Here is a 24,870-nt window from a genome sequence, read left to right as displayed (position 1 = left end):
GTGTTGTCTTGCATCCAAGGCCTCTTTTAATGTCCAAGGCCTCTCTTAATGTCTTGGATCACCTGGATGCTGTGACAATTAATGAGCACAATAATATGCGAAATCTTAGGGAATATAAATATACATTTTGCCCACTTAGGATACTACTATTTTTATTTTTCTTTTTTCTTTTTTTTAGTTTCCAAGTCTACCAGAGAAAGCGCTTAAAGTGAATCAAGAACCGGTCCAAGTTTGAACTAATTTGTCCAAAGGTGGGACCCACTCATTGGTACCACATCTTCTTTCCTACAAAATCTTGAAGATTATTCTCTCTCCTTGCCACCTCACAAGATCTTGAAGATGCTATGCAGAGATTCCTTTCTAATTTAATCAAGATTACAAGATATTGGTTAATATTGCAGGGAAAGAATAGAATTTGTTACTTTTGGAAACAGATTCTCTCTTTTCTCACACAATATCTCAGAGAATAAGGATTTTTACCATGATTTAATTTAATTTAATTTTACTTTCTTTCTTTTCTCAAAAAAGACTTATAGAAGGAAGGAAGCAAGACTAAAGCCCTATAAAAGCCCCTTCCTTCCCCCTCCTATTTGTTATTATTCCCCTTAGTTTATGTTCTAGTTTATGCTTAGATCTTTTCTCTCTCTCTCCCTCTCTCACTCTCTTTAGTTTTATTTCTTCTTTATTTTTGCTTTAATCACTTTTGTAATAGCTTTTTATGTCAATTAATGCAAGCACTATTTTATTCTTATTTAGTCTTTTATGTTTATAATTTATGCAATTGAGTTGTAATTTTTAAAGTTATAGTTCTAGATTTAGATCTAGGTGACAAGATCACGAGCCATGGAGTATCTTTTTTTTTTCAAGTTCAATTTTTTTTTTCAAAATTTGTTTTCTCTAGTAGTAGAAATTTCAGATTTGGTTTATTCCAGATCTGGTTTTTAGTACTGGTAGTATCTCAAATCACCCAAGCTTTCAAGTTCAAGCATTGATTCAAATAAGTAGACTCCTTCAGTAATCTTCTCTCCCCCCCTCTCATTCCCTCTTTTGACTACCCTTTCTTTTTTAATTTAGGATTTTAATTCCAGTCGTTACATTATTGTTACCCCTTTCCCCCAAGGTTCATGGTTAGTGTATGTGTTGGTTTTGCCTCTCCTAGCCATAGAACCATCAATTTATTGTTTTTATTTTAATTGTCTCCCTTTCCTTAAAGCCAAGTAGAGTAACCCTTTATAAGAGTGACTCTCTGGTTAAGTTGGAAAGCTCATATTATGATGCATCCCTCGGGCTAAGTAGAAAAACCTACTTGTGAGTCTCTCTCTAACTTTATCCCCTTTCTTTTACTTTATTTTTATTTCAGCATTTTTTTTCTTTTATTGTTTTTTTAATTGCGTGGGTTGTTTATTTTCAGTTATTTATTTATTTAATTTTAATCGTTTGGCTTGCGTCTTTAAATTCTTAGATGACGAATGGTTAGGACGTTATTTTAGATACATATGTTTCGGACGGTAGTTAGAATTAGATCACAACCATTAATAGGTTCACTTTCGCATTATTAAAAAAGCAAAAAAATAAAGTGACTGCTCTCCCTGAGTTCAACCCATGGCTACACTGATCTGTACGCTTGCGATTACATTTAAAATCTCAAACAACTATGATCACTATTGCCTATATGTAATTATCAAATCACTACAATGTCAAAAGGGGTTCACCACACATTTCACCTAGTTGATGGCATCTCTTCACGTTGCTGCCTTTCTTCTTTTGTGACTCCCAATAAGTAGCACAACAAACTGAAATACAAGATTGAATTTGTTAAGTTGGGCATGAAATTTTAAATAGGTGAAGAAAGAGTGGTATCATCAAGGAAAAATTGCACTTATTGATAATACTTGTATCCCTCTGTCATTTACATACAGAAGGAAGTATGTATGGACTGATTACAGTAGTTGAATCTATACCATTGAACTATATAAACTAGTTCCCGGAGCCACCATTTGCTATCCGCATAGTCTTTAGAGAAGATAGGAATCGAGATTTGGATCATTGGATTGCTTTAATGAGTGCCAGTCGGATATCTTCTCCACCCACAGGTCTTCACTATCTATAAGGTATAAACACATTGATTCCTTCTCTTTCCAGAGCCAAGTGAAGGAAACCAGTGAAGTTATTTTGAGTATCTTCCCCGCTGAAACTGAGAAACACATCATGAGTGGTGGATGATCCAGAGGAGGCGGAAGCCCCCATCCTGTGCCACCATGGGGTAGTCGTTGAAGTTGCAAAGAAGATGTCGAGATGTATTCGAGTTTCAACTTCTCACTATTGCAGAAATATAATGGAGTTTCTGCCACTTACTGCTTCTGTGAATGGGATTCCAGCATTCCACTGAAAAGGAAGAATTTTGTGGCAGTTTCTTCCTCTTGCTATTAGTTGATTGGTCAATTGGTATATGAATTGAGGACCTGATCCGCTCTCGTGAAACTTTTGGATCAAATTGTATAACCTTTTGGTCACTTGCTTAACACAGACCCACTCATATGTATGATATTTCATCCAAGTATATAGTGGAGCGTGGAAAGAAATCTTTTAATAATATGACCGTGCTGCAAGTTCAACCAGAGCTTATTTGCTTAGTTTAGTTTAAGATGAGGGGTACCCATCTAGAGAATATTATCAGGTCAGCCTCTAATATATTCCACAGTGTTGAACATGGCTTAGTTGTGGATGGATAGACCTGTTGTGAATAATAAGACAGTTGAAAGAACTAAAATTTATCTGAACTGTATTCAATAATCATTCCAAAGCTTTCTGTGTGGATGTTGAGATCAAGAACTTTGTGTAGTTGCAAATGCTGCTTCGTTAATGCTGTATGTGGGTTAAGTCGCGTCACTTGATGTTGTTCTAAAGACCATAGACGCCTCTTATGGTGCAACGAGGAGAAATGTGAATTCATCACCAAGATAAAACAGCCATTCGCTTCTGTAGTCTCCTACTCACTCATTTGTGTTCTACAAAGCTGTGATCAGACTCAATGGAGAAACGTTGAAGATATAATTAGTAAAATAAATGAAAATCAATGTTATCAGTAAACACACAGGAGGAGAGTTGTGAGAGAGAAGGCAAGGATCTAAGAATGCTCTAAGAATCATACTGTGTCAGGGATGAACCTCCATTCATCGAGATGAAACAATCCCTTCAAAGCACCTTTCCCCAAACGTATGACCCATGGAAAACTAGCTGTTACCGGCACTAAAACATTGCTGGACGGCACTGTTCCAGAATGGCCGGTGCCAGTGACATGCCAAACATTGCCAAACATCCTGCAACCCCCCCCCCCACCACACCAGAGTGAACACCCCATGCATCGGAGAGTAAATCGAGCCAGTGAGGGGTCATGACACCGACAACCATCAAAGATAGCCAACGCTGGCACTAAATCAGACGACTTACATGCAACACCAGTGAAAGGCCCCTCACCGCCAGACTCAGAGTGATCAAGGCCGGAAAGGACAGAGAAGTAAAAAAGAAATCTTACATCGATAAAACCAAGTGCGGACTTCACAAACAATTAACAACTCCGAAACAATGAATTAATTAGAGCAAGACATTGACAAGAGTATGGATTAATTAGTCTTAAGGGCTTTTGGCTAGTAAAACTACTGCACAATGATTTAGAGCACTTGTAACATAACAGAAAATTTTGAGGATGCCACATAACAAATCTAAAACAATCTCCATCGGATTCACCCACTCCCAAGAACGTTTTTATTCAGAGCCGGAAAGAGAAGAGTCTTGAGGTCAATAAGGATAAAAACCATGCGCAGACTACAGACCAAATGTCCACAGGAAAATTTTTGGAGAGGCAATGGGGCACTTTGTTTAAAATCTGATCAAACAATTAGCCACTCTGGCTGTTGCTTTTGAACAATATAAATTACTTTGGTCTAGTATACACTGAAGAAATTCAAGAAATAGTTATGGTTTCCTTCAGGCTACGCTACAAGGCAAACCATTATGCCTGTATTGACGCAGCAGGAAGAGAGCCAACAAAAGAAGCAGTTTAGTTTAAACCCAAAGTATCAGCAGTTTTCATTAAAAAAATTGCTCTCAGACATGGATTCATCAAACGATCCTAGCCTAAACGAAAGGCACTGTAAGTAACAAAGAATTGCAAGATCTTTTTTTCTTTTTTTCTTTTTTTCCTCGTGGTGAGGGGGGGGGGGAAGATGGGAAGTGGGTTATGACCATTTGCAGTTATCAAATGGATCAGGGGACAAAAATTGCAAAATGGAGTCATTCCCAAGGTTGATGCAGAAAATGCTGCCTGCCCGTGTGAAAGAAAACCATCCAAAGAATCATAGAAGACACCCAGTAAGTCATGGTAGAGACAAAACAAAAGGAAATTTGTTGCTATCAAGCACATTTTCTGCAGAGGAATTGAAAAGTGAGTAAACAAATTTGGCAATGCCTAGGATATAGGAACTTCGAAGAGAACACATTTGGTGGATTATACACATATAATAGTAATTTATTTGTCCTGAAAATGGGAACCATCAAATAGCAAGATTTAGATTATATTTTTCAAAAATGGTACCCTCGAATCTGGAAATAGCTGTTAAATTATACACCGCCTTACCCTGAATGAAGAGCATAAGAAAAATGTTGTTCAGAAGGCTTCTGGTAAAGATTAGGTAAGGGAACTACGAAACACTACTGGACTGAAGGACTATAATGCCCACAGAGATCATTCAGACCAGATCAAATATCCATTCTCGGAAAAGGAGATGAGAGAGAGAGTACATTATTGAGGCCGCAAGTTGAAAAGCTCCCAGATGAATAGTAAGCAAAAGGAATAAAGAAAAGACAAGAAAACAAGCAGGCGGTTGATCTGTGACCGGAGAAAGAAATCCAAAGACTCTTGAAACATAACATAGAAATGACAGCAAGTAGTAACAAAGTGATTGCATGAGACAAACAATGGCTTCAATTCGACATATATGATCATTGTCCTTGACAAATCTCCTGTTGGATTCTCCCAGTCCTCGAAGAAACACAAACAGTATCCACTAAATCTGGGAGAAATTTCTCACTATCGGTTGCTCTATAACATTTTAAAATGGCAATAAGATCATAAATTGCAGACAGAAACAGTATGCAATGTACAAGTAAATGAATGCGAGATATTTTCCAAAAATCATAATAAATTCTTGACAGAACCTCCTTACTGTCTATGATTTGCAATCAAAGCAAGAAAACTACTGGTCAGGTTGGACAAGCTGCAAATCTTCACATAACAGCAGGATATTCAAATAAGTATTGTTCAGCCATAACCTTGATGCACCTTAAACAACAATATTTACCATCTAAAAAATATTTTCCTATTTATGAATTGGATTTTCCTCCACTAATCTCAAGGAAGAGCATTGCGGGTCACAAAGAGTACTTACAATCCTAAACATTACTCATAAGAGAGACTACATTACTTTCCAATTTAAGTTTCAGAATTTACTTATTGTCACTCATTTTGAAGGTTCCAATCTGTGTCCTAATCAGTGTTCAAACAAGGCATGTGTTTCTGACAAATGAAATCTTGCCACTTCCAAAATGCCCACATGAGAAATAAAATGTTGCTACTTATGAAATATTTCCAATACAGATTTATAAATTTTTAATTAAGCCTCCATTTTTGCTTAATAAAACAAAAGGCATAAAAGTGCTTTCAATAAACTGAAAATGATTCCACAGGACAGGACAGGACAGCAAAACATATCCATATAAATGAAAATCATTACAAATTTCTAACGAATTCAAACAGAAAAAAGTACCACAAGCATGCAAAATCTTCATACCAAAATCATAGCACCTTTAAAGCTTTCAACTTAATAAGAACTATAATAAAACAAGGACAGAAGTTTCCATGTTAATCTAATGCCCTACTCTTTAGTAAAAAAAATCCATAAAGAGTCAATATGGGGCAGAAAGAGAACCATAAATAAAAGCATATAATATCATTATCAATTATTTTTTTCTATTTCTGCTTTTTGTAGGGGGTGCGGGGGGGCACCCCAGTAAGATCAAGGTGCCAGATTAAGAAGCTTGAGTGTGCCAACTAGAGAGTTCAGATCCAACTCAAGAGATGGTGATGCAAGGATTAACAACCCATCACCGCACAGTTGTACACAAAGCCACCTGCTCGCTCTCTGATGGAAAGCACATTCCACTCTGGTCCTCCCCCACTCCCATCCTCTGGACGCCAAGAGTGAATCACAATAAGTTCACCATCAATCCCTCTACGTCCACCAACCACAATTAACTTGTCACCACATTTCTTGAATGCTAAACCCCAACCATTATTAGAGTCACCCCTAACTGGCAACCTGTTCACAACATTCCATGCATTATTGCTTTTATCATATTTCTTGACCTCATTTGTAGTTAGATCAGCAGTATAAAGTTCATTGTTGACAACAGCAACCAGAGGAGGAGACTGCATAGGTCCACCCCAACTGGGGATCATGTCATTTATCCTCCTCCATGTCCTCGTCTCCATATTATACTCCTCTCCACAAGTTAAACGTTTACCTTCGTCAGAAATTCCTCCAATAACATAGAATTTTCCATCCATAAAGAAGCCAGAGCATAGTTTACGAGGCAAGTTCATATCTGACAAACTTTCCCAAGCACATAGTTCAGAATTGTAAAGTTCAGCAGTCTTCAAAATATGGCCATTCTTGTCACTTCCTCCAGCTACAATAGCAATTTCTCCAGAGCTACTTGAACCAAACAAACAACGGGGTAGGTTCATTAAGGGGCATCTAGACCATCGATGATTAAGCAAACTGTACATCCAAATTGCAAATCCTGATAACTCCCGACCAAAGACTAGTAGCTCAGTTCCTACAGCAAGAGATTCCTTGTCTGCATATGAAAAGCATTCATCACACGGCATTCTAGGTAACCTCATCCACCTATTCCTATCAGGATCAAAAGCTTCCCAGGGCATATTACTACAAGCAAGATACACCCACTGTTCAACGACACCCATTTGCCTCCTCAACTTGTAAAGATCCCCACTAGTAATCAAGGATTTGAGCTTTTTATTCACACAAGCAAGATTTGGGTAATCCGATCTGCTCGCCCAAGCCAGAATATCCACTGCAATGTCATCATGAATACCAGGTATGAGACTATCACCAGACGACTGACCATTGGAATCTCCTCCAGATTGTGTAGAAACTACAGGTTTCTTCTTCTTCGAGCATACAGAATCCAAACCGTGGATATAGATATCCTTGTCAAGCATATCTTCCCCAATATCCATCAAGTTTTTCAGCATGGAACCTAGTAGCGATCGATTTTTCAGGAAAGATCCAGAGTCCTGATTGAAGGAACTAGGAAGCTCTGAAATAACACATTCTTGTGCACCAACCATGGCTGATGATTTGCAAACTGGTGTCTCCTTTCTCTTCTGCTCCTCAAGGGAGTATCTACAGACCATTGATACCTCTGTATAGAAATGAAAATGAAAGAATATAAAAATGTAAATAGAGTTCACCTAACAATAAGAAGTTGTCACATGGAGCAGAAACTGAGACCTGCTTCAGCTAAAACGTAAGGTTTTTCTATAGCCAAATATTAATATCTTTGAAACAAATATACAAGTGCAAGTCATCCATCACCATCAAGCAAGAAGCAGTGGAATACCTTAATATTGTCTTATAACTGAATCTGTGGTGACTTCAATCAAAGCAAACAGACGATTACCTAAAACCAGATTAAAAGGATTTTTACCTTATTGTATTAAAAAACAAATCACTTATCAACAAGAATACAAAAAAAAAAAAATATATATATATATATATATAATTGATAAACTAAATGTTTCTCAAAACGCTCCCTTTGCGGGTGAAATGGGCTTGAATTACCAAGTCTAAAACCATGGTACTAAGGTCGTTAAAAGTGAATCAAAACCGAAAAGTGGAACCAAAACCAACTGTTTCAAGCTGAAACAAAACTAATAGGTTCATGTTAGTTTTGACTATTAATCTTCAGTTCAGTTGTGAACAGAAAAACGTTGGTTCCAAACCGATTAAAAAAATCAATAAACCGAATAGAAATTGAATAAACTGTAAACTAATAAACCGAATAGAAACTGAACTGACTGATGCAAAATCATGGCTGAACCGGATTGACCCTTCTGGCAATCTAGACCAAGATGAACAGGGTCCAATTGAGTGTTTGGGTACAGTAGGATGTTTTAATTATTTAGGATTTATTTTATTTGTGAAATAGATGCAATATTTTATTTTGGGTAGTTACTAGACAAGTAGAGAATTTCAAAGTTGAGTTTTATTGTGTTTCTATTTTTGTTAGTCTCAGTTTTAGGAAGTAATTAAGAGATTTTATTTCTATTTCAGTTTAGATTTCAATTTGAAAGCTTTTCATTTCATTTACTTATAAATAGGCTTAGAACCCAATTCATTGGGCAGATTGGAAGAATCAACTTATTGAGTTGTTTATGATGCCGGATTGGTACAATAGCAATGGTCGCGTGACATCCTCCCCCCCCCCCTCGGGTGCAACTTCTTTCTCTCTCTTTCTCTTCTTCCCTTACCCATAGATCTCTTACCACTATTTTCTGTTCCATATTCTGCAACCAGCGACAATACCAGATTCAGGAAAATCCTTGCTGAATCCTTAATCCTAACCGACTGGTCCTAAGGTTAGAATCGAAGGTACCTTTCCTCAGGGAGATTAAAACTCCAGAGCCTCTTCTTGTGTTTAAACCCTCCTATTGTGGAATACTAACCTGCGACCAAACCTGAACCAGTGCCTATCACCAAGTTCAGTTTGAATGCCCATTAATTGCATTCAATAGGGTTGGATATTAGGAGTTTAATTCCAAATTCTCAATCGGATTGAGTCCTTATCGTATGACTTCCATCAAATCACGCACTAGGAGGGTTTACCGCCTCTGGTTCTTGTATTGCAAAGAAGAAGAAGCATTGTTCTATATTAATTACTCTTTTATATGACACTTCCGATATTGCCCCTTTTTTACCCCTAATTCTGGTTGTGTCCATAAATTTATCTTGACGCCTACTTTAACATTTCCATACAAAATTACTGTTACCCACAATTGTTCCTATTCTCTTTGATAGCTTGCCTCCATTATTTACAGTTTTCCATCCACTTAATTTGTTGAGTTGTGCACTGTCCGGATGGCCCATAAGTGATCCAGATTAGGCTACTGGAACCCTGGATCCGCATCACTGACCCTTGGTTGGACCAATCCAAAACCGTTCCTCATAAAACTCTTTGATTTCGAGAGTTTAGATTTATGGTATGTTTATGTGGCAATGAATATGTTAATTGTAGCTTAATTGATGTAGATAGGCATGCAGGCCTGCATTACAGAAAGGAAGAAGCCATCGAACCAGCCCCATTCAGCCCAGACTTCGCCTCATCGAACCAGCTCAGTACTGATCCAATTTTCTCTCCTGCGATTCCTAGTCTTGATTCGATTTTATTGTTTTATTTAGGTCAACTCCATGTTGGAGGTCTTTAGTTTGTCTTTTAGGAGTCCTATTATGAGCCCGAATATGTTCTTATTAATTTCTGGTGAACAAGTCATTGCTTATTAAGTAGCTTAACCTAAGTAGGATTCTTTGGGTCCTCTTATGTATTGGAGTTATTAACCTCCACTATCTAAAGAGGCATTGCTGTAACACAAAACAAAAATGATTATTAATGAAATTGCAGCTTTGTTGCTCCAAAATTCTGAGATAGAATTCCTTCAACAGCTAAGAAAGCTGTGAGTGAGAGACCCAGGACTGAGAGAGTCCACCCCAACCACATCAATCACTTATGAGTTCTCTTTCCTCTTCTTGAGTGTTTGTGTGGATTACTATCAGCTTGAAGACCTAAGAAGCACCAACAGATTGGAGTTCATAACCAGTCCAAGAAGCAGAATTGATCTCAGTTTCCAGGGTTTTCTGAGAAGAATTTCGAAGGCTGTTTTCTCCCTGACCTGAATCCTGATCACTTGAGGGTTTTGGCATTTTGGTTATCACCGTAGGAGAGAGACTTGATCAGCTTTAGAGGTCCATCTGAGGCCTGGATCTGCTACAGAAAATTTTCATCAAACCTTATTTGAGAGACCTAAAATCAAGAACCTACAAATCTCTCAGATCTGAGATCAGTTTGAAGATTCCTTTTACAGTTTTATTCAGCAACATAACAGGCCACTGTGATCCAAATTTGGGCCCCTCAAAGATTCCTACAGCCAACACAGGTTCTCCCTTATTCTGCCCTGTTTTGGGTTTTGTTCTAAATATGGTTTCCTCATTTCCCGTTTGTGGTGATTATTTGTTTGAAGTTCTGGGATTATTCTTGGTGATTATTGCTCAGTCAATACCCTTACATTATTAATCCTTTAAGCCATCCCAATGATTTTGTAAATTTCATCTTCCTCAACGCTAATACAGAACTTCTGGAACGGATTCAAACCAAATGTTATGAGCTTCGATTTGAAAATTGGAACCGAATGAACTCATTTCGATTTTGGTTTATACCTATTTCAGCGTGGGAACTGAACCGATAAACACCCTTACAATATGCCAGCGAATGGATTATAGGCTTAAGCACAGAATTACAAACTCTCCTTTAGGAAGAAAAACAATTTTCTTCATGAAAACTCCAACAGACCCTAATCTAGCAGATCTAAAGAAGTATCAAAGCATAGATTATGAAGAAATCTAGGCCAGAACTAATATTAAGGAATCCTGCATTTATATGTTCACAGTCTGATACAGATATGGCTGCACTTGACTGTTTGAACCAGCATGACCGGCTTTTGGAAGCCAAGAGCCAAGAAGAACCAGTCCAGCCAAGGGTTGAAATAGTAGTTTATTATTTTAAGCCTTTATTTCCAAGAAGTAGCACATGTAGGAGTTTGAATTGGTTTGAACTACTTTCCTTTCATGATTTGTTTCCTAGATTAGGCTATTTCAATTGGGTTTCTTTTCTCTGTCTTTTCTTTTCTATAAATTGGTTGTAACCAATGGAGACAATAGATTGAAAAGATGAATTGAATTCAAGTGAAAAGATGAGTTGAGTTCAAGTGTCAGAGAGCCTACGGGCTAGTGTCATAGTGTGTGCTTGTGCGATTCTCCTTCCCCCCCCCCCTTTCTTTGTGCGATTCCTCTCTCTCTCCCCTGTAACTCTGAGACCTATCTCAGGGATCTCTTTGCTTCCCCTACCAGCCCTCCACCACAGTCCACAGTTTCGGTACTGTTTACTGTTCAAAGTGATTAGAGACAATTACAAATTTCTCAAAAGATGAAAGCAGCAAATGTAGATCAAGCTTGGAAAGAAGGGAGACAAGTGGTACAGTGCTGGCCCAAAATCTGGGCCATTCTACAGCCTGTCGAGCAGTTGAGATACTTAGGCAGCAAGGGCTATCAATTGAGACTGAAGGTAGCTTTTAGAAGACCAAATATTCCCTCTAGGCTGTGTTTGGTAGCCAAGAGAAGAAAATTAAAGAAAAGAGAAAACTACAAAAATTGTACTATTTTACTGGTTTAAGAAATTCTCATTGTGTTTGGCATGTCCTGAACCAAGAGCAGATTCTTTTTTTTCTTTTTTTTTTAATTTCAAAATTCACCTTGGGAATGGTGAAGTTTTTCTAAAAAAAAAAAAAAAAAAAAATCCCTTCTTTTCTTCTAGTGGTAGCCAAACAAATATAATTTTTTATTTTCTTACAATTTCATTTCTTTTCTATTCTTGTTTTTCTTCTCTTCTCTATATTTCTTTTTCTTTTCTTCTCTTGGCTACCAAACACAGCCCTACTGATTTTGGTTCTTCTCATTATATGCCTTGGCCAGCAAAGTAAAGCTGGGGGAAAGAAATAGGAAAGTTTTCTAGAAGAACACAGGCTTAGTTTCCTTTTTATGTTTTATTCTATTGTCAAGTAGTTAATCTAGTTTTAGGAAAGTTTTGATTGACATTTAGTTCCTATTCTGTTACTTTGTGGCCATGAAATCCAGGTTTCTATTTTCAGTTTTAGTTTCCAAATTTGCATCCTTCTATTATGATGGAATTTGAGCCTATTTCAAGGCCAACCTATTGAATTAAAGGACATTGATGGAGGGCTGGTAGGGGAAGGGAAGAAATCCCTGAGAAAACTCAAAGTTGCAGGGGAAGAAGAGAAGATGTCGAACAAAAAGGGGGGGAAGGAGGTCACACGAACTAGCCTTGCACCATACCCGGCACCAAAACATTCAATTCAATTCAATTCATTCTCAAAATCTATTTAATAAATCGGGTTACATGCCTTCATATAATAAGCTGAAATTAAAACTTGCCTAATTCAAATCTAAAACTAAATTAGCAACTACTAATCGCTTCCGAAGTTCTAACTAATGAAAATAGAAACAAAATAAAACTCAAATTGGTAACTCTCTACTTGTCTAACAACTACCCAAAATAAAATATTACATTATCTTTCCAAATAAAATAACTTAATCTTTCCTAAATAAAATAAATCCTAAAATATCTTACCGAACGAATAACCCAATTTAGATCCGGCTCATCTCGGTCGAGATTGCCAAAAGAATCAACCTAGTTCAGCCTCGATACTGCATCAATTTCTCCGATATTGAGAAAAACTCATCCACAAGTTTTATAGAAGGGTAACACTAAATACTCATGAGCGGGGGTGAATTGGTCCTTGTCTACATCGCAAACAAAATTCAAGATGTGAAGCTTTAGAGGTGCATTCAGGTCCGGAAAATCATGGGGAAAAATGAACTCATGATGGTGAACAACTGGCACTCCATTGATGTCCATCATTACTTGATCCACAACTTTTGCACTTTCTGTTGCCGTCACCTATTCCACAACAGGACGGTCTTCCACAAGTGTTGACACATCTAGCTCATCCAATGGTTGTAATGGTTGTATCACTTTCTTTGACTCATCCAATCCATGAAGAATAAATTTCTAATGCATATGGTAAGCCTGGAGGGTGCACACATTTTTTCATGATCAAGGATGTTGTCTCGTTATTGCAACCAACCTAGACCCAATTTAATGATGCGTTAAGGAGAGTCCAACACTTCACAAAAAACACCATCATAATAATAAGAAATAGAAAATTCAACAAATACATCATCTTCTGACTCGAAAATAATCTAATTGGTCTTTGACAAGATATCCACAACAGATCTTGAGACGAAATTGTCATTTAGTCACTCATCAATCAACAAATTAGCAAACTTTTCATTGGGCAAGCGAACTCTGAACTTGAACACAAAAGAATCCATGGCCAAATTTGTAGTCAAAAGTACTTTAGGCCCACTATGGAGAGAGACCACTTAAAGTAAAGGTTTAATGGCAAAACAGTAAATATTTGGAAGTCTCAATGTGAGTGGCCATAATGTAAAAAGTTGAAGTTCAAATACAATCCCTCAATCTAGAGCACGTATGGGACAGCGGTATACTTGGAAGTGAGTTTGGAAATAGGACAAAAAGGGACAGAATAATAAGGGAGGAAAAAAAGTGGAAAACAAAAAAGAACCTTAGAAAAAAAAAAGGACTTATCGATTTGCTAGGGAAGAGGAGACATGGGTCTTCCTTTTCTTAGAGATGGAAATACAAATCAGCTAGGGAGAGAATTGGAGAGCCACGAGATAATTCGAGCAAGGAGGATGGCGCAACTTCAAAGGAAGGAACTGGATGCGAGAAGGCCAGAGAATGGGACCTGGATAGAGGCGGAAGACTAGAAAACCAAGCTAGTTCTCTATCACTAGCTTTCTCTGCACTACATCTTCTTCCTCTGCTCCTCTTTTTTTTTTTGCCTCTCGATCTCTCTTTGTTTCTTCTCACCTCCTTTATCTATATATATATATATATATTTTGGCTGCTAGAGACACCCTAAGACAAGGCAAGGGGTCGCTCGAAGGGGTCAGGGGTGGGTTTAGGGTTTTGGTTGGGAACAATGAAGAAGACTAGATACCTTTTGGGTCGGGGTTTCCGGTTTAATACAATCAAAATATCATTGGATGACCTAGATACCTTTTAGCTCGGGGTTTCCGATATATATACATATATATATATATATATGAAGGGGTCGCTCGAAGGGGTCAGGGGTGGGTTTGGGGTTTTGGTTGGGAACGTTGAAGAAAAGATCTTTTTTTTCACATGAACCCTAAAAGGAAGGAAATGTGGGAGGGTTCAATGAAAGGCTGCTTTTTTTTTCTCTTGGTTCATTGTTGTTCTCAATCTCGGCAGAAACCAAAACAGAGAATGAGGAGAAGATGGGAAGGAAAAGAGAACGAAAGATAGGATCCTATCCTTCGGCTCTAATACCACTTAATGGAGTGCCGGTAGGGGAAGGGAAGAAATCCCTGAGAGAACTCAGAGTTGCAGGGGAGGAAGAGAAGATGTCGCACAAAGGGGTGGAAAGGAGGTCACACAACCTAGTCTTGCACCATACCTGGCACCAAAAAATTCAATTCAATTCATTCTCAAAATCTATTTAATAACTTGGGTTACAAGCCTTTATATACTAAACTGAAATTAAAACTTGCCTAATTCAAATCTAAAACTAAATTAGCAACTACTAATTGCTTCCTATGTTCTATCTAATGAAATTAAAAATAAAATAAAACTCAAATTGGTAACTCGCTACTTGTCTAACTACCCAAAATAAATTACTACATTATCTTTCTAAATAAAATAAATTAACCTTTCCTAAATAATATAAATCCTAAAATATCCTATTGAACTGAAAACCCAATTTAGATCCGACTCATCTCAGTCGAGATTGCCCAAAGGGTCAACCTCGATACTGCATCAGACATATTTGATTTAATAAATAAAGTTGAAGTTATCTTCATGGACTGAGATAGTCGGGTAAGAGGGTGAGATGCCCAAAACCTTGAGAGGGTGATAGGCCAGAACAAAGTACTATTCTTCTTCCCCCATTCTCATCCTTCCATCGATTTCTTTTTCCTTTCTTATGTATGCTATTTTCCTGGGTAACTAAAGTGTTGTTTGAAGATTATCTAAGGCTGATCATCAGCCTTTGAAACTCCACAGCAAGAAGCCTTATCTTATTGTCCTGTTGATGACCTCCGACAGCCAATAGAGGGGAGAATTATGGGCTTCCATCAAGTGAACAGATCTCAGTTCATCATCATCAGTTCATGGAGAGGTTTGGAGAAGTTATTCAGACTGTTGGGGGCCATCTTCGATCCAGATTTGAAGACCTCTTGAAGTTTCTTTCTCCAATTCTTGAAGACTGTCCAAAAGTTTCCTAATTCCAGTCCCCACCATGGTTTTAAGAAACAGTATCAGATCAGTTGTATTGGCAGTGCCCGATAACAATACCTGTCCGATCATATATCAGTGGAATTAATTAAGGGTAAATCTGACAAAAAAATAATTTTTAATTGAAATTGAGGGTCGCCGTGGCTTAAACAATGAAAAAGAAAATCATGTGTGCCCCATTTTTAGCATTTGGGTACTCGTTGTTTACTTTGTGTCATTTTCTTTGCTGATTTCCATTCAACAGTGGAACTTCAAACCTTACAAATAGATTTGTGAAAGTTGAGCTGGTCTTTTTGGCCAAGTCTTAGCTTGTTAAATTCACGATTCCCTACACTTAAATGACTTGAGAGGAACGGATTTTAAGGTTCTAAAAGAAGCTAGAGTGTGTTATCATTGGACTTTGGTAAATCTTGTGATACATGTTTCCTTTTATAACATGGATGTAAATTTTGCACAATTAGTCCATCCCATGCTAAGTTAGAACAAATTTACTTATAAGAATAGAAGTGCAATCATTATAATCATTTTTATGTTTCTCGACTATTAGGCCTTCAAGCTCTCTTTGGCATCATTTTTTTTTCTAACACAAAAACGTTTTTTGAAGGTGTTTGGTATCATTTATGGACCCTATTTCTATTTTTTAGAAAATCAAAATAACAAAAACTATAAATGGGTCAAGAGTCATTTATGTGTTATGGCCAAAAATGGTTTTAATCATTTATGCGGATAACTTTAATGAACAAGTGCTCATAGGTCCCAAAGTCGAGGGTAAAAGTGGCATTTCCTCTCTTCAACCCCACCCGCCCCCTCCTCTTCATCTTCTTCTACTGCTACCCAAACCACCCTACTTGCCCCTACCCCCTACTACAACCCAACCCAGCACAACCACCCCCATCCCAACCCCAACCCCAACCCCAACCCCACTCCCACCCCCTCCTATCGAACCTAAGAGTGTCAATTTGGGACCAGAACAGAGAAGGATCTGAATTTGGTACCGAATAATAAGCGGGACAATGCAGTTTTGGGACGGGACTCCCAACGGGATCAGTACCGAAATACCCGTTAGGTACCAAATGGAATCGGAATCGCCACTACCGTTTCAAAAGATATATTTTTATGTTCTCTTGTTCAAGTTTTATGGCTATAGTTTGATGTATTTAGGTAGTGTTTTCTCTTATAGAGGTTTCAGTTAATGGACCTTTAGTTCAATTACTAAAAACTTGTTTGGTGATAATACTAAAACTACATTGGGGCTTGCTTATTTGATTATCATTGAATTTTACTTGTTATTTTTTACAATTTTACATGTAATCTTAGATGGTTTGAAGAAGTAAAATCCTGAAATTGATCAGGTTCTATATTTTAATTTGCTATCTAATGTAAGGCACCTTAGATCTCATGTTAATGAACAATCCAGATAACTAACCATGGACTCGTCTTGTTAGGAACCATGAAGATCTTCCTTTTCCACAGTGCTTGGAACCGTTTAGGAGCCGGTACCATCCCGTCCCATTAGTAAACGGGACTGGATCTAGGTTTGGTCCCGTTAACTAAACGGGACGGTACTAGGATTGGCAACTTTTGTTCCAATATCGGTACATATCCATCCCAAATACCAAGATCGTCCTGATTGGCACCCTTAATTGAACACTATTCCATCTATCTGCTTCTCTTCAAACTTCTTTCACTCTGATAACATCTTCTCAGACGATGGTGTCCGAACAAGACTCTTTCAAATCCTCATTTACTCATCCAGCATAGGAATGCCTTCTTTAGTGGATTCGTTGAAATTACGATTGGAAAAATCTGGTGGAAGATGAGCTTTTGGGGTGTGCCTCTTCCACTATTGACTTCAATGAGCCAAATTTGGTGTTTACATCGGTGTTGAAGGCTATAGGTATTTGGCAATGTTGGCACTATGGTCGGTGTTGCTGGGAATTATCCAAGTCACGACTGAGGTTGGAAGTCAGCAAATTGAACTTTTATTTGGATTTTAATGCGTTTTGGATCTATTTGGTGGGAATTAAATTACTTGGAGTCGTTTGAGGGTATGTTTCAGTTCCAGTACCAGAGTAGAAAAGGAAAGGAGGAAATAAAAGATTTTGCTTGGAAGTGTTTGATTAGATAGCTTTCCTAGTTTATTGAAAAAGGGGACGGTAGGTTGAGGTTGCAGGGGATGGAAGGGGTGGGGAGAGGGAATCTCCGCCCAAAAATTATTTACACATAGATAGTTACCAAACGATTTCTCATTCTAGACTCTATTATATGTAGTAGATACCAAACATTTTTCATTTTTTTTTTTAAATATGTTATAAACAAAATCATAAATGATACTAAAGATAGCATAATCCCGACTTCTCTTTTTTCTGGTTTAGTGCCAAAAGTGGTTATTGTAAATTTGAAAGATTTTAATCAGGGTTTGGGGAGGAATACTATTAAGTGTATTTGCAGAATATAGTTTTCTAATTGTGCTTTTATTTATTCAATGACTTCTTCATCGTTAATCCATTTTATCTTGGAACATATTACGAAAGCCGAGTTCAACAAACTAGGACCAGTTGAGAAAGAAGAAGAAAAGAGAGAAAGAGATGATGGAAAAGTTGTTGAGCACACGATAAACTCAGACTATATGTCTATCAATGGGAACTTCCTTTATTTATAACTAGTGTAACAAATTACAGTTGTATTCTAAATAGGAAACCTACTCTAATTAGGAAACCCAATAATAATGAAGCAACCTAATCTAACTTGAAATGTTGGGACAAACCCCCAACTCGTTAGTCAATCTCAGCACTCCCCCATACACATAACAAAAGAAAGCTCCAACTTGGACCAACAAGAATAGAACATCAAATGCAACACCAATCTTGTATAGCAGTTGTAGACTCCAATGAGCACAGAGAGAGAACTCCAACCAGCCATCATAAAGCCAATAGCAATATCAGCTCTAGTACATCAATCACCAGTAGCATCAGTAAATAAAAACCATCGTGTAGAACCATCCACAACTAACAAAACAGGCGGTAAATAACACCAACCGCAATCCACATAATATCATATATATCAACAACAATAGCATCAAAGTCTCTTCCCAAGGAAGGCAATGTAGTAGGAAGAGTAGTCAGCTCCGCAAAGGAGAAACAGATCTTCTCATAAGAAGGCAGGTAGTAGGTAAGGCAAGTAGTAGGCAGTATAGGTTACTACAAACCAAGTAGCAGCATCAAATTGCTGGGGACCAAGTAATAGCATCCAGTTGTTGGGGACCAAGTAGCTTGCACTATTGCTGAATAAAACAATCATCAAAACTCAAAATTCTTGCTGAGGGCACAAGCAGATAAAGCAAATAAATAAATAATCTTGAGCTGATGACTTGAGAATATTAGAATTCCAATCAAGTTGATAGTAGTAATCTTCAAACTGAGTAGACCATAAAAATCTCCAATCTCCCCCTCACGTGTAGTATTACACGTGGAAAAATATTAGAATTCCAATCAAGTAGATAGTAGTAATCTTCAAACTGAGTAGACCATAAAAATCTCCAATCTCCCCCTCACGTGTAAGTGTAACTGATGACTTGAGAATATTAGAATTCCAATCAAGTAGATAGTAGTAATCTTCAAACTGAGTAGACCATAAAAATCTCCAATCTCCCCCTCACGTGTAGTATTACACGTGGAAAAATAATGCAGAATATGTAACAAGAGAATATTCCATCATCTCAAATCCCAATAATCAAGAGTATCACAATAAAAATGTCCAATCTCCCCCTCACAACAGCAATTATCCCCAACCACGAAGGCATGCAAGAACCAATTTTGCAAATTCCAAATCGAGGTGATCTTTGGCCCACAAAAGCAATAATATGGTACATATATACACCCAACAGAAATTTTGTAATTACGTCATGCAATCCTTGATTGATGCGTAACCCCAGTCAAAATACCCAATTGGGTTCGGTATGGACCCACTCAAATACACAATAGGCAATAGCATGGGTAATGGCATAACCGTAATTAACCAGATTTTTTCAAAGGGCTATTGGTAAATAAGGAAGTAATGGGACATGGAGGGAAGTACAATTTATTGTATGGGGAAAAACTAGGAAAAGCATGTAAAGAATGGACAAAAGAAGATAAAAGGAGAATGTGAGGGGCATAAAGGGAAAATATGATAATCATGGGAGACTTGGTTGACATGGGGCATGAGACATGGGACATGAGAAACATTGGTGACGTGAGGTAATAATGATATCATTACTAATAAAAGAGAAAGTTACCACCACTCACCATGTAACCTCACTTTCCCTTTCTCACAATGAGATTAAAGTATAAATAGGAGGATGAAGTAATAAGAGAGAGGAGCAAGGGATATTAAAGGAAAGTCAGTAATAAATAAACAACATATCGAGGGGAAAAAAGGACTACCTTCTTCAACGTCCAGAAAGAGGAGGAAATCTCACTAAACCAGACCCTACGATAAAAAGGGATTGAGGGGTGGTGCTGGCGCCTGGCGGAATCCAAGGGAGTTCTTACTTGAGATGGAATCCTTCAATTCCACTCCATGACTCCAACAAAGACAACACAACTCCAGTAAATTCTCAAATCAGATAAACTTCAATAGCAGTAATCTTCCAGCGGTAAAACAGAATCATGGACAAAGGTGGAGGCACTCAGTGGAAACCAGCAGCAGAAATCGATTTCCATGAGAGAGTTTCAGTAACCAGAAATCAGAGGCAATTAACCACATTATCAGATATCAGAAATTGATATTCAGATACAACAAACCCTTCGTCATCAACCGAGAATCCTTCAATAGGGCAGAAATTAGCAAATCAGACACCCAATTTTTCTTCTTCTTTTTCTTCTTCTTCTTCTTCTTCATGCCTCTGATACCATGTTAAGAAAGCTGAGTTCGACAAACCAGGAACAATAGAGGAAGAAGAAGAGAAGACAGAAAGATGATGGAGAAGTTGAACCCATGATAGACTCAGACTATGTGTCAATCATGGAAGCTTCCTTTATTTACAACTAGTGGAACAAATTACAGTTGTAGTCTAAATAGAAACCAAATAATAATAAAGCAAGCTAATCTAACTTGAAAAGGTTGGGATTCTACCCAAAAAAAAAAATATTGTTGGGACAAATCCCCAACTCATTACTCAATCTCAACAAAACCTAAACTTTATTTAGAAATCTACGGTAGCTAGAGTTCGAGGAAGGCAAAAGGGATATACACATTTGCCTATCATCTAAGCACAAGAAGTATAAAACATATGGCCAAAAGCATACAGTTATAAGAGAATGAGTGGTTTCCCATTCACCCCTTGCTTGCCAACCCTAGCCTCCTTGGAGCTTGGAGAGCGTGCTGACCAATCCATAACCCAAAACATGGTAAGATTTCAACACCATTTTGCTCTTCTACCGTATCCCCATTCAAATTTGGTTCAATCTAAACAAAGGGGGAAAAATTCCAGCTCTATTGGTGAAGAAAGAATGATTGGCTTTAATTGTAACAACACACCTCTAATGTACGCAGCCTTCGCAGGAGAGGCTGTTCCAAGTTTTGAACCTATGACCAACATGTTGCAATAGTGCAACTTAACTGTCGCACCACAGGCTCGCCCACTAAGGAAATCACACTCCATAAAATCAGCAATAATACAATATGAAGCATACAAATATTGTGTAGTAAGAGATTACTTAATGTGTTTTGTTCAATTAGTTGTAAGAAATAGATATGCTATTTTATTTTTGGTGAAAGGTTTCATAAATGGTAATGTATGAATACAGTCAACACTCCAGTTTTTGCTCAGTTAAGTTAGAAACAGATAGATTTGGCAAGAATCAGCCTAAACCCTAGAGTAAAGAAAATTCCTTATTAGTACTAATAGTATCACAATATTAGTAGTAATAGTAGTAATGCTTAAAACAAATTATTCTCATTAAAAAAATATTATATAGAGGTGGTATATTATCGCCAGCATTTGTTATACATAGCGGCAGTTGTGAACAGAAAAACCAAAAAACCATTGGTTCCAAACTGATTAAAAAAATCAATAAACTGAACAGAAATCGAATAAACTGTAAACTAATAAACCAAATAGAAATCGAACCAACCCTTGGTTGGAGCAATCCAAAACCATTACCCTCATAAAAATCTTTGATTTCAGTAGTTTAGATTTCTGGTGTGTTTATATAGCGTTGAATATGATTATCGTAGTCCAATCCTTTACGGCATCCCAACGATTTTGTAGATTCCATCTTCCTCAATGCTAATACAGAACATATGGAACCAGATTCAAACCAAATAACATTCGTTAAATTTGAAAATTGAAACCCAATGTATACAGTTTTGGTTTATACTTATTTCAGTGTGTGACCCGACCAATGATCACCCTTACAATATGCCAAACCAACGGATTATGGACTAAACAAGAATTATTAACTCTCCTTTAGGAAGAAAATTGTTTTTCTTCTTGGAAACTCTGACACACAAATCTAGCAGAGCTACATATTAAAGCATAAGTTATGAAGAAATCTAGCCCAAAATAAGCAGAGGAGTGAAAAAATTAATTACAAAATGAAAATGGATCGCATAAATAGATCAATTGCACATCCTACCAGAACAAAAACTCACGCATAATCAGGTTTGAAACTATTCTCCCATCGCAGCAGGGGAAAAAAAAACTTGCTATCCAATAACAAACAACATAATCTGAACATGGAACGGAGATTCACCAAAAAGAAAAGAAGAAGAAGAACATGAAACCGTGAGAAAACTTACAAGATATGCCTACAAAACAAATTTAGCAATTCTATCAATCTCAAAATTGCTGCATTTTCCAACTCAGCTTGGAATATACTCCAGTAAAAGTAGATACGTACCTGAAGAAATTAAACAGACAACTAGGTTAGATCTGTTTACAGAAGGATCTCAACAAGGCGACCCCTTCCTCCGTCGATTGGAAGCCAGCAGAATAGTCGAGATATGTTAAGCAATTCTCCATATCCCAATGCAGCATTCCATCTGCTGCCGAAACAGAAAGTTCAAACTTCAATACCCGCTCGGATCTCGCTGTTTCCGACCTGAAATTTACTGAAAAACATTGGTAAGCAGATTCAAACCACTGGACCCAAACACAGGACTCAAAACTCGACTGTTACAGAGTAAAATAACTTTCACATCCGATAAAACAAAGAAATACTACCGAAAACCAAAAAAAAAAATTCAATAGAAACTATCCAAAGTCCAATCAGTAAATCAATCATCCACAAACCACAAGATCAAAACACCAAAAAGAACGCAACTTTCGTATCACTCTACATAATCTCACCTTCGCACGCTTCAAGAAACACAAATCAGAGAAACTGTAGATAAAAACCGATAGCACAGGATTCTCTGCCGGTCGGTCGCCATAATACGTACATTACAATCGCCGGGAACCTAACGCAAATGGATACTTCCGGCTTATTTCTTCATCGCCACATCTTCTTCGGATCAAATCGCTCGGAGCGAGAGAAGAAGAATTCCATAATAAACTTTCGAAGTAGAAGAAGTAACAGTAGAAGAGAAGCTTTGATTCTCTCTCTCTCTTTCTCTCTCTTTATTCTTCACCCGTTTTAAGTTGTAACGAGTGGTTTTTGGACTTTTCCCTTTTGGGCTTTTCTGTTAAATGCGTAAACGGAAAAATGAGACCAACGTGGAAACGGTAATAAAGTAAAACGGACTCCGTTTTACATGTGACGGTAAACGTAGATCCCTCTCTCTCTCTCTCCTATGTAGCGTAGTAAACGCCCTTTTCCATCTGTCGTTGTGGATAAGGATCTCATTTTTTAAAGGTTTGCAGTGGGGATGTTACTGGTCTTCTCGGCCAATATGCTCCTCATATTCCACATTGATCCAAGACGTTGAAGTGGGATCGTGATACTAAAATTATCACATTCGATTTGGAATCTTTTGTCATGATCATTTTATTTAATTACGGAACTACCCCTTGTTGACGTTTGTTTGTTGTTTATCCGACAATAGGCTTTACATCAAAGAAGATTCCTATTCAACGGAGTAGAAATCGATCTTACACCAAACTGTAGGTTCATGATATATCGTGCTCTTTCCCATCACCTCCAAAATGCTAGACAGCCAATTTACCAAAAAAAAAAAAAAAGTGATAGACAGCCAGTAGCCAGCCGTTAATGGTGAGGCACTGTCAATGCCACCGTACCGTCCTTAAATTACAAAATTACCCTTTTAAGCGTTTGTCGTTTACATATATTTTATTGGCGATTTTGCCCTTGCATGGCCGTATAACTGATTCTTTGGGGATGACGTCAGTGGACTTGACAGGAGCCGTCTCTCGCCGTTCGCTGTTATCGGTTTCTTCGTGGAGGCACAGTTTGAAGTCTCAACTCTGAACGGAAACGGTTTATGACAAAAAGGATTTGAAGTTTCCGAAGTAGTTCGTTGAGCGACTTGACACTCAGTTTCGGAACTTATATCGGTCATCCTCAAAATCGTTACGGTATGAGAATAGATTGATATCGGATCACTAAAATTGAATAGAAATACCCTTATTTTACTTAAAAAAAATATAGATTTTTCAGATTTTTTTTTCCTCTTGTCTATATCGTTCAACTAATACTATTAGTCCGGTGTCAAGATTGAAGACTTGCCAAAAATTGATGCAAATCAAGCAATCTAATACTAATACTTAGAACCATACTCGACTTTGAATATGAAGAAATTTCTCTAGCATCCAAGAATGTGGTTAATAGTGGCCGATGATATCTATACTGATTTTGCCATATTTGCCGATATGAGATCAAAATACTGTTTTGCCAAAAACAATGGATGTTTGTATTGTATCAGTAAGTATTAATATTGATTACGATACAGATCAATAATACTTAAAATGTGTGTGTGAACCTCCTAAATTAAACTTAATATTTACCTAAAATGTACTGTGGATTTTTTTTCCCATGAAGGATTGGGGAAATCTTTCTTGCCATCCCGATTATCCCACAAAGAATTGGTATCATATATATACATATATATATATATATATATATATATATATAATCTATATGGGACTCACGTTGTTGAAAGAGGAAAGAAAAAAATAAAAAAATCAGGTGAGAATACATATGATATATTTCTTTTTTACTACTGAATCAAACTTCAACTCTCCTTCCAAAAAAAAAAAAACTATCCTTTCTTTTCTTTTTATTTTATTTTTTTAATATCCGAACCAACATAAGGTGAACAGTTAGAGAATAATCAGGTTTGCAAAAAATATATGTTTATATATAAATAATAAGGCACTTGAGAGAACCATGCAAAAAGATCTCGACTTACTATAATCTATCCAAACTTTCCTATATAGTATTTTTTATTTTTTTTCTTCTCAACTTACTATAATCTTTCCAAATTTTCCTATATAGTATTTTTTTTTTTTTTTTTTTCTGGTTTTTACTGTTCCTCTCTCTCTCCCCCTCCCTCTGAGCTTTCTTCGACCTCGGCAGCAAGCGAAGAGATCTCTCC

General features: G+C 37.3%; 1 protein-coding gene across 4 annotated transcripts; it reads right to left on the bottom strand.

The window, feature by feature from the left end:
• Positions 1 to 5,846: 5,846 nt before the first annotated feature.
• Positions 5,847 to 22,963, bottom strand: LOC122079187 (F-box/kelch-repeat protein At5g60570-like). 4 transcript variants are annotated; one of them, XM_042645448.1, is made up of 4 exons: positions 22,667 to 22,963; positions 22,218 to 22,418; positions 7,705 to 7,764; positions 5,847 to 7,506 (listed from the first exon to the last, which is right to left on the bottom strand). In XM_042645448.1, the coding sequence occupies exon 4, from the start codon at positions 7,496 to 7,498 to the stop codon at positions 6,152 to 6,154; it is 1,347 nt and encodes a 448-aa protein (XP_042501382.1). In that variant the 5' UTR covers positions 7,499 to 7,506; positions 7,705 to 7,764; positions 22,218 to 22,418; positions 22,667 to 22,963; the 3' UTR covers positions 5,847 to 6,151. The 4 variants fall into 4 exon arrangements, 3 of the variants coding, with proteins under 3 accessions (XP_042501382.1, XP_042501383.1, XP_042501381.1); XM_042645449.1 differs by lacking the exon at positions 7,705 to 7,764 and having other exon boundaries at positions 22,218 to 22,428; positions 22,667 to 22,962; XM_042645447.1 differs by lacking the exon at positions 7,705 to 7,764 and having other exon boundaries at positions 22,667 to 22,962.
• Positions 22,964 to 24,870: the final 1,907 nt, after the last annotated feature.

The sequence above is a fragment of the Macadamia integrifolia genome, chromosome 5 (assembly GCF_013358625.1).
Source record: "Macadamia integrifolia cultivar HAES 741 chromosome 5, SCU_Mint_v3, whole genome shotgun sequence".
In the NCBI taxonomy this organism is placed as follows: domain Eukaryota; kingdom Viridiplantae; phylum Streptophyta; class Magnoliopsida; order Proteales; family Proteaceae; genus Macadamia; species Macadamia integrifolia.
This window is presented reverse-complemented; position numbering and strand designations above follow the sequence as displayed.

Coding starts and splice junctions, on each gene's coding strand:
- LOC122079187 (XM_042645448.1), bottom strand. CDS start 7,498: ATGGTCTGTAGATACTCCCTTGAGGAGCAGAAGAGAAAGGAGACACCA.